We start from the raw sequence: 16120 nt of genomic DNA, 5'->3' as shown, positions 1-16120 counted from the left end.
CGTACGCCGAGTTGTACCAGTAGCCAATGAAAGAAAACAAAATGGCAAAATCTGTCCGCTGAACTTCATATGAATTTATTGTTTTCATTTGCATATAGTGTTGGGGCAAATAATATTGGTGTGAATGTTGTGGTTGCTCTAGACTGCAACCCGTGAGCGTGAACGTGTTCCGGTTCCCGTAACACTTTGGTGTTCCAAATATTTGTTCTGGGAAAAGGAGTACATCAACATTTACAGAGTGTTTTGGTGCTCAATGAGAAACTGTTTTCTGTGGCTATTGAAAGCATACTAACAAAATGTGCTACTTTTTTTCTATTGGGCAATATCTTTTTAGGTGCCATGATCAATGATAAATTGCAATTGGAAAGCTGGCACTCACAGTCAACGAAGGAACGCTTCAACGATGTGCTCAACTGCATTGCTCGCAGCGTCGACGAACGGGCCGATCAAAATGAATTGTTTCAGGTTGAGGGCTTTGTTCCTGTATTTTGCCTATTTTGCGGTGATTTCACATCGCTTGTATTGTTTGTACGCAATTTCTTACTATAACTGCTTGTAAATTCGGCTAACATGGAACTTTTCAAGCCTCGGTTACTGCTAACTGACTTTAATTGATTTCGCGCAACAGTGGGTAAGCGCACAGCACGACGGTTCGTTTTGCAAAAATAAAAAAGTGCACTAAATGGGACCAACCCTACATAATGTTTCGCCGATGTAACCGCGGTTTTCTACCTCAGTAATTATTATACAACTATCGTTTAGTCTACAAATTGTATTTATTTGACAGCACTGCGGGCCATCACTATCATCATGGCTGCAGTGAGAAAGAAAAAAGAAGGACGGTATTCTCCAGTGCTTTTCTATAGTGAAAAGGAATACCACCTTGCAAACACTGAACCTGTCTCACATACGAACTAAAATATTTTTGTTATTCAATAGCAGAACAAGGCTTGCTCAAACAGACTACAAAAAATCACGCCATATCCACGGAATGAATGATGATAAGTGGGGCGAAGCTCGAGAGGGGGAGATCATCGGTAACCGTAACTCTACCGTGAAAGTTCGCCCATTACATCATTAAGAAAGACGTAAGACTGTGTTCGTACATTGTACAAATCAACTTTTATTTTGTTATTTTATTTCGTTCTTGTTCGTTTGTTGTTTCGTTTCTTCGTTTGTTCTTTTCATTTCGTCGTTGTCATGACTGGATTGCGAGGTCCCTTCATTACGACGGCTTTATGATCTGTGAAATGAAGCGAGAGAGGTTCTTGTACTGGCTGCAATGGGAAGTTTGCAAACACTAAGTCTATACACGTTCCTCGGATCGTGGTAGGGTTCATATGGATACATCTGAGTGCGTATTTGAAGAAAGAACTTTTATTTAGGGCGAACTTGTGCCCGAACAAGACGAGAGGAAACGAGCAAAGGTCCTTGCGTCTCGTTCGATCTCCGAGAACGACTGCCTGCGTTCGTGGCGTGATCTCTTGCGTGATCTCCCCCTCGCAGTGCACGTGCGCTCGCGCCTCCGTTGGCGAACACAGACAAGCTCGCGCTCCCGGTGCCGAGTTTGCGATGCCGGTTGCAGCCGGTTCTTGCGCGTGCAACGCGGCCCACTTTGCAACATCTCCGAAAGCATGCGGTGGTCACGTACCACGAGACACAAGGGATGGACAGACCCATGGCTTTAAGAGCTTCGCCCCTAAAAATAGTTGTTATTGCCGTCATAGGGGCCAAACGTTGTTCGTTTCTGTGGGCGGTTCTTCCTATCATAGCACGTTGAAGATATTTTGGTGGACTTGATGTGTCGGTAATGGACAGGCATATGAAACTCCAATAGAAATTTTGCGGTGGTTTGTTGGTTAAGTAAGGGATTTCAGACTACAAATTCATAATCATTGTAAGAACAACCTGGCGAGTTATTCGGATTGTCTTATTGGGCACCCCATATGGGGATTCCTAATCATATTAATTTATAAATCAGTAATTAATAAAATAAGGTATATAAACCCCAAACTAATACTTTTTACAAAGTTGGCAGATAATCTAATTTGCTCTTGAAAATAACTTTATATCAAGAATGTTAAACAGACCATAAAGGGGCCACGCAAGGCAAACTTCCTGTTAAAGCAATTTTAATAAGGAGGAAGTATTTCAAATCTCACATCTGTTCAACGTTTCACTAGTATTGTCACACTCCCATTTGAAGATTCTTCATATTGGAAGTGCTAGTGATGGGTTTAGGAAACATTTTTTCTGCTGTGACTATGTCATGCAGCAACGTTTTTCGTGTCATACAAATATAGACATCATACAATACCAAGAGGTTGAACACTTTATCGATCACATTGATAATTTTTCGGAACCAGGACGTATAAACCATGCTTTTAAAGTCACGTATTTCTAGAGGTAAGATAAAGCTTGGCATATCGAAGAAAGCCGGTTTATATTTCTGTGCACACTATTTTTCATAGAAGATACGCGGGCTGCGTACTTTTTTATAAGGAGGAAAGTAACCTTGTTCCTGTTCTCGATGTACTCCCGTTACGAGAACAGTAATTTCTCGCGAAACATTTCTCTGCATTAGTAAATACCTAGGAAAATCCGTGTACTCTTACCAGCGTTTCCCCGACTGCTTTGCTTTCTGACAAAGTATTTGTTATTCGAAAATTATTTACTGTATTTTGCTTTCACTTTTCAGTTGAAGTATCCCGAACTTCTTGAAGAATTGACAATGATATCGGGAGGACTGTCCCTCTCTTACAAGGTAAACGATAAGGGAAAGCTAACCTTGTTTTGCTCCCTTTCATTTTTTCTAGGAATGCGATAAGAATTTCTGGGATAGCAACTTTTAGGTTTGAAGAGATGAAGATAAATGCTTGAATGTGTTGTCAAATGCTCTATATATTATCATAGATAACCCGCACTTTTATGTATTTTATTTATTTGTTGAATGCATACTGTGGACGACACTTCGGTCCAAGCAAGAGGGCATGGTACAATGCAAAGAGCAGTACAAAAAACATACACAAAAACAATGCACAGTTCTCCAGCATCGGATGGACTTGATTCGATTATCTGGTTCCAGTCTGAAACGGCGCGTGGGAAAACGAATATTTTAACATGTCCGTTCTCGCGAAATAGGGAGTTGGTGCGTTTAGTTGGGGAGGTCTTGTCTGTCTTGTGTTTAAGGGAGAAAGAAAAGGTCTTGGATCAAGATGAAGTTTGCGATAATATAAAAGAGACAGAAAATCAAGGCGGGACTTCTTTCTACCATCCTGAAGGGAAGCAATATTATTAGCTAGCATTAGGTCTGAGGGGGAGTCCGTTCGCAAAAACCCGGAATAAACAAACTGAATGGCCTTCCGCTGAATCCTTTCAAGTTTCTTAATGTTTTGCTTAGTATTGGGGTCTCACACGATACTCGCGTATTCCAGCTCCGGCCTAATGAAAGAAACATAATTAAGAAGCTTAACGTTTGGAGGGGAATTTCGGAGCTTATATCTTAAGAAGCAGAATTTCCGGAAGGCACACTAGCACATATTATTTATGTGCAAGTTCCATGAAAAGATGTTTGTTAGTGTAACGCCTAGGTACTTACAACTGTGAACCTGTGTGGGTGAAGACGATCATAATTTATACACGTGTTCACTGGGGTTTTTCTTTCTGGTCACAAAAAGATATACAGTTTCTTCCAAATTTAGTTCCATTCCTCATTCTACACACCACTTACGCACGTTTTCAATGTTTTTGTCGAGTTCGTTCTGATCATTGTTACTTGTGACTTCTCGAAACAATACACAGTCGCCAGCGAACAATCGAATTTGAATAGTAAGGTCAGTAACAGTTACTAAATCGTTAATATACAACAGAAAAAAAGCAATGGTTCCACAACACTACCTTGGGGAACCCCAGAGGTGACAGGAAGACACCGCGATTGTTCTTCGTTAATTTTTACAAGATGTTGATGGTTGGATAGGTAAGCTGCGATCCAAGAAACAAAAATATCCGGAATGTGAATGTTTTTAAGTTTTACTATTAATTTGTCATGTGGTACCTTGTCGAAAGCTTTTTTTTTAATCTCAAAATATAGCATCAATTTGTCCATTGCTGTCAAGACACGCTGCAAAACGAGTGAATTATTGCCACCAATTGGATGGCCGTGGAATAGCCTTTTTTTAACCATTTTGACAATTTATCAGTACTGCGTTTTCGTCTAGAAATAATCTAGAAATAATATGTTCAATGATCTTGCAGCATTGAGACGTTGGAGACATCGTACGGTAATTTTGAAAGCTAGACCGGTCACCTTTTTTAAAAACAGAAACAATGAGAGCCATCTTCCAGTCACTCGGTAGCTTCGCAGTGGACAAAGAAGAGAGAAATATTATAAACCAGAAGCTTAGCAAGTAGTTAGGCATATCTGCGTAAAGAGACGTTTGAAATTTGGTCTGAATCATAAGAAGACTTGGTTTTCCAATTTAACAGCATCGATAGTACGCCAGGGTAAGATATAAAATCAGTGTCATAAATGGAGGATGTGGTATTACCAGTGGATACGTTCAAGCAGGAGAAAATGCACTAAGAAAATATTGATTAAAATGTTCAGCAATGATTCCATTGTCTGAAATTAGGTCAACATCGACTTTCATTTCCCCTACAGGCTGCTTTTTGTTAGTAATGTAATGCCAAAATTAATCGGGATCATTTTTTTAAGTTTGGCAGGAACGTTTCAAAGTAGTAGTTTTTTGAGCAGTGCGCTGTGTTTCGCAAAGCATTTTTAAGCTCTCTGATGACGTCAGACTGTGCATTCTTCTTCTTTAATATTTTGAGTTTGCGTTCCAAATGAATGACTTGATGTGCGCTGTGATAAGTGGTATGGCGATCAGTGTGGGCTGCTCAATGATGATTATATTTTATGTAGGAGGCTGCATCGGAGGCGTATCGACTGGTTCCATAATAAAAGGTGTATGTTTTCCCGATTCCATTCCCTATTTTACAGGCTTACCTAGTATTCATGGCAAAATACGCGGAAGAGTTCGTCAAGTCCAACATTCCCGAAATGAAGCTTACGTTACACCAGTACTTCTTTTTTCAGTTTGCTATGGTACGTAACCCTGTTTCACGTAATTGAAAAGTTCAATAAATGACTGCCTTACTCGTATCCCTTACCAATCACTCGTCTATGGCTAAGAATTCAAAACTGATACCAGACGAACGTTCGTGATGCTTCAATACAGGAATTTCTAATTTGTGGTGCTGGAAAGAACGTGCAACTATTTACGGTGTTATTCATATGTTTACAAAATTCTGTAAATGGTAGATTTAGTTTTATTAGTGCAGTGAAACGGGTTAGACCCCTTGTAATCAAAGGTGCCTGCCAGTAAAGAGTTCGTCCGCGTAAACATCGCTGGCCGTTGCGAACAAATAAACGTCTTTTATCACGAAAAGTCAGACATTAGGCAAAAACTAAACGTGAGATGGCATTCATTCGGGCAGCAAAGCGCTGTCTAGGACCACTAACTCGCAAACCGCCATCTTGGGTAGATAGTATGATGCTGGGGTACACGGGCTGTAATCCTAACAATAAAATGGTCTGTCTCCAACGCAGAACTTCTGCTGGACAACTCCAAAAAAATATGCAGAAATCTTCAATCTCACTGGAATTGACGACAAACTAAGGTAAGATAGGTGAAAAGCGACTTGTGTTCCCATTTATGCAGCGAAAGTTTGATGTTGAATTGTTGTTCGCGCGGTCACTCTGCTAATGGCAGAAGCAGTAGATGCCCAACGCTACAGTTTTCATGTCGAAACGCTAGATGTCTGAGCATAGTTAGAAAGGATCAAACGGGCACTGTGATTTTGGGCTATTCCCTACACGTTAATGAGATGGTCAAAGTGGTGATACGACACTAAACACGCATACTAAAAGTATAGGCCGAATTTTAGTTTTATATACAAGTGGTTTAAATTGGAAAGGCGCAACATCAAAATTAGGTGGCTAATACCCAAGCATACGGTCAGAAATAATAACAATAAAATATGCATGCTGGTCCCAGGAAGGTTGTTCGTGATAGAAATTCCTAAACATTTGTGAGACAGACGCAAATGTTCCAGTTTTGAGTATTGCATAGTAGACGGAAATATTGGAGGTATCAGTTTGACTTGAACATCGAATTGTTTTACCTTTGTTAGTATTCAAACGCATTTTTTATGTGTTACAGCATGTAGTAATATTATAGAGGTCACTAGCAAGTATCGAAATGTCAAGATCACAGTGAAAGCGCTGCACATAACGAAATCATCTGCAAACATCCTAAAAGTTGCTGTAACTACTCAAGAAAAATCTTGCCCATATATAAAAAAACAAGCTACCAAGCACGGAACCCTGTCGTACCTCTGATGTTACAAAACAGTTTGGTGATTCAAATTCTCTGGCAGTTACAAACTGAGTTCTCTTAGATAAAAAATTGAAATAACCGATGTTGGGCTCAACATTTATTTTGTTTATTTCATGCATAGTAATTGCTGATTAACTAAATCAAAAGCTTCAAAGAAGTCAATGAAAATACATTCATTGCAATTTTTTTATCTAAAGCAGTAGCAATGTCGTCTGTGAAACACATAGGTTGCAGATCACAAGAAAATGGTTTGGAAACCCACGTTGCTAAGGGGAGAGAAAAAAAAAGTTTTTTTTTCCAGAAATTTGACTGTCAGAATATATTACACGCAAAGGGTGGAAAGGATCGCCAGATTTAAATAATGGCACCCGTTTCTGATCTTCCAATAATTATTAGTTAATAGGCCCGCAATACAGCATTGATGAAATCGATTGCTTAAAATCACAGCGAAGTACGCTTGTGTATTTTTCAAAAAAAATTTGTTTCTGCCGTCTACACCTGATAACGATTGATTTGATTGATTGTGGGGTTTAACGCGCCGACGCAACGCAGGCGATGAGGCGCGCCGTAGTGGAGGGCTCCGGATTAATTTTGACCACCTGGGGATCTTTATCGTGCGCCGAAATCTCGTACACACGGGCGTTTTTGCTTTTCGCCTCCATCAGAAAAGCGGCCGCCACGGCCGGGAATCGAACCCGCGACCTCGTGCTCAGCAGCGCAACGCCTTAGCCACTGAGCCACCGCGGCGGGTACCTGATAACGACGACATCTTGAAGTTTCTAATTAGGTTCACCATACCATCCAAGTCGAAGCGGACAGCATAAAGAGTAGAAAAATCAGAATGAACAATTTGGGGCATTTCAACCATAGAGGAGTGGGAAATGATTTTGAAAATATTGAATTTACAACAACACAACACTGAGGCGGCGGAATTCGGCACCGTCGCAATCGGGTAATGAACCAGGATTCACTGTTTTGCTACCGATGTTTCAAAATTGTTTAGCGTTGTCAACAAGAAGCGTAGGAATTGTATCATGAAAGCTTCGCGGTTGGCATCGTTAAGCACACATTTATACATGAAGGAGCATGCGCGATACGTAGACCAACAATCCAGGCTATTACGTTTTTAGCTTTATAAACCAGCCGCTTTTTGTGGTTGATAAGCGTTTGAACGACATGTTGAATCAAGGGGCTGGATGATTACAGGCAATTACGCCTAGCGGTTTCTACATATTTACAGGGTACTGTACTTACCGTATTTACGAAGTACTTGAAAAGTTACCAGTTACTTTCAACAGACCGTTCAATGAAGTTAGGCATGGAGCTGTCCCAAAAAGGTTCAAGCTCATTTGTTATACCCAGAAAATCAACCTTACTCAATATAGTCTCGTGTATATTTCGATTTCGGCGGATGGTCATCCATTTATTGTAGTAGAGACGAAATCCATGCCCAGTCTGCCATCCAAGAAAGCTGGCAATAAAATACATGAGCGATGTCACCGGAAACATTTTTGCTATAGTCATCCAATCAGAAATTTATGACCGCAACTTCGGTTTCTATATTGGCCACACTTTTGAAACATTGCGTAAACATCTGATATTTGGCATGCCCCCACCCACGACTATTTCTGTCAGTGCACTGGGTTAACTCCAATGTCACTTTCAATGGGTTATATTGCATAGAAACAGTCTGCTGTTGTTTAGTTCACTTATAGGTCTTAGTATTTATTTCTGCTTTACAAACGCGCACACACGAAACTGTTTCTTGGGCTACTTAAGACCGAAGGTATGTGTCTATGTGCCTGTCCATATGTACGTCGGCCGGTCCTCAGCCACCCGGCCAAAACCTAATATAATTCTTAAACGGGAAATTAATATAGAAAAATATTTTCCAAACCATTTTGTCTGGAAGCACACTTCATTCTTGTCGATATTTCTCAGCGAAAAGGCAACGTTAGGCATGTTAGAGGGAAGAAGTACTGGCATTTGTTTACAAAGACACGGCATGTTCATTTTCGCGATAGCAAATATGAAATACGCGTTACAAAATTTTTCACCCACAACCTAAAAAAGATTGATTGATTGATTGTAGGGTTTAACGCGCCGACGCAACGCAGGCGATGAGGCACGCCGTAGTGGAGGGCTGCGGATTAATTTTGACCACCTGGGGATCTTTATCGTGCGCCGAAATCTCATACACACGGGCGTTTTTGCTTTTTGCTTCCATCAGAAAAGCGGCCGCCGCGGCCGGGAATTGAACCCGCGACCTCGTGCTCAGCAGCGCAACGCCTTAGCCACTGAGCCACCGCGGCGGGTAACTGATAACGACGACATCTTGAAGTTTGACGACTACTGCTCGGGAACAGGCACTTCAGCGGGTCCTCGCCGCGAAATTCCCTGATAAGATGAATATCTTTACGAATGCCAGCATGTACCCTTCTCATGAGCGCATGTCCTGGCGCTGCCCAGCCCGACCGGACCTAGACAGCTCCCTGACACGTACGTCACGCTTTTAACTCATCCTCCCTGGAAGCGGATCTCCAGAGCATCCTCAGCGTACTGGATCCTTTGGCTTTTACTGTTGCAAACCCACAGCCTCCATGCATTCGCATTCCAACACACATTCACCAAGCCTTTCAAGAACTACGCACGCCCTTCACCAATCATCCAAGTGTGTACCGACTGCAACATTTTACCACCATTCTGAATCGCAATGGGACTGCAACCTTTTTTGTCATAGGTGGTGGCGTCAACCAGGCTACGCATGATGCAACACCGGAGCGTCTTTCTAGTACCCATCCTCTGGACTACCACGCGTCGCCATCCTCCCCCTTCCTTCGCCTTCAACTTCCCTCACGTCAGTTATGGAAGTGCCGTCTTCCTTCCCATACCGCTACTCCTGGCTACCTGGCTGTGGCTCGTCTGATGCCTCACTCTGCGGAAGTACTCGTCAACAAAGCTGGGGCCAACGCAGCCCTCGCATCCCACATAACAAGAAAATGAATTTACCCAGGTGGGCCTCCACCTCCTTACTGTACCCACTGCCAAGTGAAGGTATTCGCCACCCTTGATGATCTCATCTGGCGCTGCTTGGTGTTTTCCTTGTGCAGGTCCATCCTCACCTTCGTTATGCGTCCCGATGCCTCACAAAATGACCCTCCATTTGAAGACCCAAATTTTCTCGCAGGCTTTGGGCTGTCGGCGTAGCGAGTGGTCTCTCAAGATTAGTGCAGACTGGGGTCACCCTGGTCGGGAAAACTTTTAATGGCAGATGAACTTGACCTTAACCTGGCTTCCACCGTCTGAACTGAACTCCTGTGGGGTCTCGATGGTTGCATCATTTCCTCAACTAGGCTACTCCTCCATTTCCCTTCTTCTCCTTTACCTATTTTGGAAGAAGCTTTCACCAGAATAATAAAATACTTCAACAACTATGATTGTCTTTCTTAAGATTAAGATATTGGGCTAAAATTAGGAGAATTCTTGAACGGGAAGTCTGAATAGAGAAAACGTTTGTGTGTTAAGAGCTGAATCTGAAAGTAAACTTTATGCTACTCATCATTGTCGACCAAAAAGCTAACATACACCCGAAACATCAGAGCCCAACCATTCCTTGCTTAGTTTTTTTAATTGAAAATAAATGTTTGGTTGCTATGTGCGACAGAAAACAAAATATACACGTAGGAAACAATAATCTGACCCGAAAATTTAGAATCGCTTGCACGAGCCTGGATCTAGTGGCAGTATTCCACATTCAACAGTAACAGAACGTTCTAATAAATTGGGCGCTCAGTGAAAGGCGGCAGAATGAAATTGACTTTAGAAATTTCTCTAAAGGTCCTGTGTCATTACCGTGAGAGGATATATATGGAGGGAACGGCATGGGAGGGGGCGGAGGAAAAAAAATCATTTACGTGATAGATGAGGCAGAAGACTCTCGTCTTTCGACGGCATTTGCTGTGAAGTGGGTAGATACGCCGCCAATTTTTACCACCACTCATTATTGCCCACGTGTGTTTGGATTAACGTCTTGCATACTATCTTGCCTTGCCAATGTGTGAACTATTGCCTCTATGTCTTTGTTTTGTTCAACGTCCACAGTTCGGGATTGTCAGTTTAGTAGAGTGTAGGTATATAAATACGATAAGGGCCGCAGAGGGCGCTGTTGCTAAAAATACAGGCACGTTTGCTTGTAATCCTAGTCCGCATTGTAAGCAAAAGATTTTTTAGACGCGCATCCAAATCTCCGGCAGTCGTGGGCGGAATAAAAAGGTCTAATTTATTTTGTTTTGTACTATACATCTAGTGTCGCAAATAATGCGAGTACGTATATGTTTTCAGAAAACTATGAAATACAGATTTTCCGTAGTAATGCTCAAAAAGGAACTTTTTAACCCGTGATCGGCAAAGATGAAACTATACAGGTATGTTTCAGTTGGAAGCAGACAAACCCCATTATGTTTTATTTGTAAATATTGCAAAGGTTTGGTAAACATTTTCTGCCCAGAATGTGTGCGCTACTGCAACACACGGAAAGGTACACTACGGATGCTCAAACACAAATAAGTTGCCTAATAGTGGAAAAGGAAAATATAGAGAATAAAATAGGAAGGCAGGCAACCTCTTATAAAAATAAAGCAGGTAATTCTATGCGAAAGTTTGCAGGTGGACGTTCACCCCTTCAAATGTACCGTAAGGAGAAGAATTGAGGAAGTGATTTGCTTGCGTCAGACTGCCGAATATTTTCAATATAACGGAACGTTTCGACGAAAAAAAAATGAGCTGACGTAATAATTCTTATAAATATTGATGCCAAAAGGAAGTGTCCAAAGCAATCACAAAAATGCTGGAAACCTCTAACCCATCCGGCAACTGAGAAACGCTTTTGAGGCAACCTGTATGCAAGGTGCAGTGTAAACAAAGTATACGCTGCCAAAAAAGGCCCAAGTGAATGAAAAAAACGTTTTTCGTGCTTTTTTTTATTTTAAATTCACGTACGATATCCTTGCCAAACTTGCACCATTGTATTTCTGTTATATCCAAAACTTTACAGTGAAAGGCCATCTTCATACAAAAGGTTACGTGCACCAACCACGTTTTACCTGACTTCGTTCGACATGATGATTTAACCAAAAGCCAGAAAATGCCTCAATCATGACCAACACCGTATATTTACTATAGATATTGAGATATGAAAAACAGTTTTGTGCAAAGAAAACAAAACACATCAGTTGTCATGCGTAGCGTATGTCAAATCGCGTAGTTTCGGTTTGGTGGATCTTCTGAGCAACCTGTCACAATAGCCATCTTTTGTTCCCGGTCTATTCCTTACCTTTTTTCAGCACCCCACAGACCCAAATTTGTTAATTGCCATAACCTTCCTCGCTTTCATTTCTTTCTGCAGAATCTTGATTCCAATGCGAACAAACTACCGTATGTCAAGAGACTTCGTGTGTGCTAAAGACAGTGTTCTTGGGACTCCAACGAAGTGCCTCGTTATATGACCGCAAGGATGGTAATTCTTGTGAAAAGACTTTCCTGTGCTTCTTACTAATAAATATATTACGATAAACAAAAAATGTTATACAATTCCAGCCGAATTAAAAGTGTTGAAAACAGGTTTGTGTCAGTTTTCACAGTTCGAAGTGGCTGAGGCGGTCCTGGGGGCGGTACAGTTTTTCCATTATACTGGAGCTGATTATACCTCCCAGACCGAATCGCTTGGCTTCAGCCGCGGTATACTCACAAATAAAAATAGACAGAGATAAACATACTCTGTTTGAAGTGCAATTACCGTTGGTTGTAAAAACCAGTTCATTGTGCGTTTTACCTAAAGCCGGTACTCTCAGTGGCACAAGCGGTTGATGGAAGACCGGACATAGTCTCCGCTAAAGAAACAGTAAACCTATGTTATGGAGTCGTCAGTTCTGGGCAAGATTGTGGAGACTAACGTAACTAAGCAACATTTTACTACTTAACTGTTAACTGCTTAACTACTTAACTTCAACTGTCTACTGTTGAAGCGTAGACGCCGAATAGGTGGACTGTGGGCGCGGAAGGTCAGTTGGCTGTTTGCCACCTTAGAGTAAAAACTGGCAAGAGGGAACAACAAAGTAGCAAAGGAGAAAGTGAACTTGGTGTTTACCCTCCGAAAGCCAAACTGTCTTCTAAGGTGACTGTTGCATTATAAATTCTAGCTCTGTGATCCTGTGTTTCTCTTGCTTTGGTTCTCCTTATATCTGCAACCGTAAGAAACAAGCAGCAAGTATTTATGTGATTTAACTGTTTGGTTTGCAACCGACTTGCATGTTATGCTTGTTGAAGCCTGTAGGCTCACTGAAGAACCAAAGATGGCGGTGACAGCCAGCTATATTGCAGAGCAGTCGCTTTGGTGGACAATTCAAGGTTACTGTTCCACACGGTTATGCCATTGGCGTAATTAACATCCCCGCTATCGTGATGGCGCGACACCACTGGAATTAAACATACCTTTGATTCAATTACTGATAATGTCATCCTAATATTAGTGTCACTGCAGATATCGCTACGTAATTTGCTTTATTCTACTTTCTTACAGAAATTTTTAATTCTATGAACGTTGTAAGGTGGAAGCGTAAAATGTCAGATTAAACACGCAAGCGACTGTAGTATTCGTCACCGCCGTGGTCGGCATGAACGGTAATGGTACCGTGACCTCCGCTGTAAACAGCAAGCGAAAGCCAGCGATCATTACATACTTCTTCATTGCTGCATCGTTGGTTGGTGGTTGTTGATGATGATGAAGGCCTCAACGTTTTTGACACGTACCCACAAGAAGAGATTGCCCAGGGCACGTAATGGAATTCGTGAGGACATCAGAATACCAATTTCTTTCCGAAAAAAAAAAACACCATGAAATGAAAGTTCTATATGATTAAAATTCCGATTAGCCATAATGACGTACGCTTCAGCTATTCGAGTGACCCCAGAAAGGTAAGCTTGGCTAGTTGGTTCATTGAACCCTTGAATCTTGGCGCATAGCCTAGCGGGGGATTAGCCGAGAAGCTGCTTGTAATGAATAAGCTGTGACCCTGTTTAGGTTAGGGAAAAAATGAATAAAGTAAGGGAAAAATATTGAGACAAGAAAAAGAAGTAGTTGTTTGCACCCCATTTTTCGCTTTTGTTTCTTCTTCTGCGGGTAATCACTCCGACAGGGAGACTGGCCACAACTCACGCGCAGCTTCCTAACCGTACGAGCTCTCCTCCAAGTTCACAGGTGCTGGGCTGGTACCGGTATGGTCGCCGAACCATGCCCCCGCCCCACCCGGGACTGACACGCGAACAGGCGGTGTTATACAGACAACTTCAAACTAGATCCGTGCTCACGCCGGCGCTTGCGCGTTACGTGTGCCCGGAGGTGTTCGAAAGTGAAGTGTGCAGTGTGTGCAAAAGGGCTAAAGCAACTTTGACCCACATCCTCTGGGACTGTGACCTACATCCGGAAGAAGCGGTCGCCTCTCCCGGGCGACTGCCGGAAGACATAGCTCGTGCAGTGTTTTCGCAGGACTTGACAGAACAATTGCAGGCCGTCCAGCGGCTCGAGGTGGCTCTTGCCCGACAAACGCGTGGGGCTGAGCCGGCTGGAGACCGGGGGTATAAACCCCACAGGTCGACAGCGGGCCGGCCTAGCGGGAGTCGGGGAGGCAACACCCCGAAGACGCCTTAACTACGTCGGGTGGCGGGCGACCCTGCGTGGTCCTCCCCGCTACCTCCGCCGGACATTCTAAATAAAGTTTACTTCTCTCTCTCTCTTGATCTATACACACGCGATCACGTGCACCTGCCACGGGGCATCTATCAGGTAATCTTTAATTCATTCAGGCGGTGTCCCAGTTTAGCACACTAGTTAACACACCGGGCTCCTCTATTTACGGCGTGGGTATTATTACCCCTCCAACCCAAATGTTTTGGCTTCTTTTCTATTTACAGCGCGGCCACATTGGATGAATTGGTCTTTACAAGGACGACTGTGGTCAACCAAAGGCTTTCGTTCAAAAAGGGTTTGCAACCAAGTGCGCGAAGCACAACGCAAACCCGGCAGCGTGCCAGAATAGAAGAAGGATTATCCCGATGCCTGCCCCGTGAAAGGTGCACGGGAAGGCACGTGAGTAGAATACGCGCACGGGACGGAGTGCTATGAGGCTAGGAAATCATCCACATGAATTGCGGCCGGTCGCCTTGTCGCGGATCTTCCCGCCGAAAGACAAAGAACCCGAAACGAAGGACGAGACCCAAACACAACGCAAAGGCGGATACATCTGAAAACCACTGGCTTTCCCCCTCCGTTTGCGCAACCAGACCTCAGCGCCCGAGAAATGTCGGGTCTAATCAGGGCTCTGTATTTTTTCGACTGCGCATGTATGCCTTTTTTTGAAGTCTGGTGTCGTGGGGGCATGTATGAAAACACCAATAAAGGCGCGTCCATTCAAAGATACATTCTAGGGTTTACGAAAAGCAGCTTGCGTAAGGGGCTGCGATTGTCGGCCACCAAGAAAAAACGTTGCTACGCCACATCGTCCTGTCGAAGTTTGACAACTCTGAATCAAAGCCAATTTACAAAAGAATGCGGCGTAAGCAAGTAAATTTCTCGCATAGGAATACTTACAAAAGCCAATTTGACCCTGCACGCAAGAATGCTTGAAGCACGCCGTCGTGTACCGTGCACTGCCCACATGCGTTCCCCGAGCTCGAGCACTTCTGCTCATATTCAACTTAGCAAAATGACTTCCGAACTCGAATAATATCACCTAAAAATACTACCCTTATTAGTAGTGATATTATTATTACATGTAGATATCTCTGAACAACATTTAGTACCTCTTGTATGGATAATCTGCGATAAAACAATTCGTAGCGGTGCATAACCTAAATAAAGACTATAGTCTTTTTTGGGATAGATAAACGCACAAATTTCGATTCGTCTGTCTGTCTCTTCCTTGATTAAGCCTCCCCACCAAAAGGTAAAAAAATTCTATGACGAGACCTTTATATAGGCAATAAATAGACAACACATCTCAGTGTTCATTGATGATTTCGCATTGTTACAAACATCTCGAAGCTACAATAACTTGTGGTAATGTTCATAGTTGTGAACATTTATCGGAAAAAAAGAAAATATTAGGCATATTTTCGGCAAACGATCAATACATGAGTGGTATTTGCCGTGTGCTAATAAGTTTAAAACGCAAAGCGGCTTTATTTTAGCGGTTTAAAATACAAATCCGTATCGAAAGTGTTTATTTGACCCAACAATTCAAAAGCGATCGCCTAGCCCCTTCGCGGCGGGATTCCAAGAAGCCACATCGTAAGAAAAGGTACAAACAGATTGCGCGAGCCATGAAACGCGGCCACATAAAATTGATTTGAGCAAACTGCCATTGTGTTTATCGGGCAAGGAGTAGGACGAGACGGGTAGTATCTTTCCACATCATTGGCCGCAAACTGAGCAGATACCTGGTCATTTCTTATTTGTGAAATGTGCACAACTTTTTCGGCAGTTCTTCTTTGAAATGTCACCGTTATGGAATTGTCCACTTTTAGAGGATATCGATCCCTCCCTTAATTTATAGCGTAATTTCTCCTACTTTTCGTTACATACATTCCAACCGCCGTAGCTTTGGTTTCTTGTATTTGTATTTTACTTATATTTATGCGGCTTCAGGAATTTACAGTGTTGTAAAGCC

General features: G+C 42.6%; 1 protein-coding gene across 1 annotated transcript; it reads left to right on the top strand.

Moving 5' to 3' along the window:
* Positions 1-2698: 2698 nt before the first annotated feature.
* LOC144146732 (neprilysin-like) lies at positions 2699-11902 on the top strand. The gene is made up of 4 exons (XM_077678660.1): positions 2699-2764; positions 5000-5104; positions 5609-5679; positions 11803-11902. Exons 1-4 carry the CDS (start codon positions 2732-2734, stop codon positions 11900-11902), a joined length of 309 nt encoding a protein of 102 aa, XP_077534786.1. The 5' UTR covers positions 2699-2731.
* Positions 11903-16120: the final 4218 nt, after the last annotated feature.

The sequence above is a fragment of the Haemaphysalis longicornis genome, unplaced genomic scaffold, assembly GCF_048455015.1.
Source record: "Haemaphysalis longicornis isolate Haplotype H1 unplaced genomic scaffold, Haemaphysalis longicornis Haplotype H1 scaffold_7, whole genome shotgun sequence".
In the NCBI taxonomy this organism is placed as follows: domain Eukaryota; kingdom Metazoa; phylum Arthropoda; class Arachnida; order Ixodida; family Ixodidae; genus Haemaphysalis; species Haemaphysalis longicornis.
Note: the sequence above shows the minus strand (reverse complement) of the source record. Positions and strands in the feature narration are given on the sequence as shown.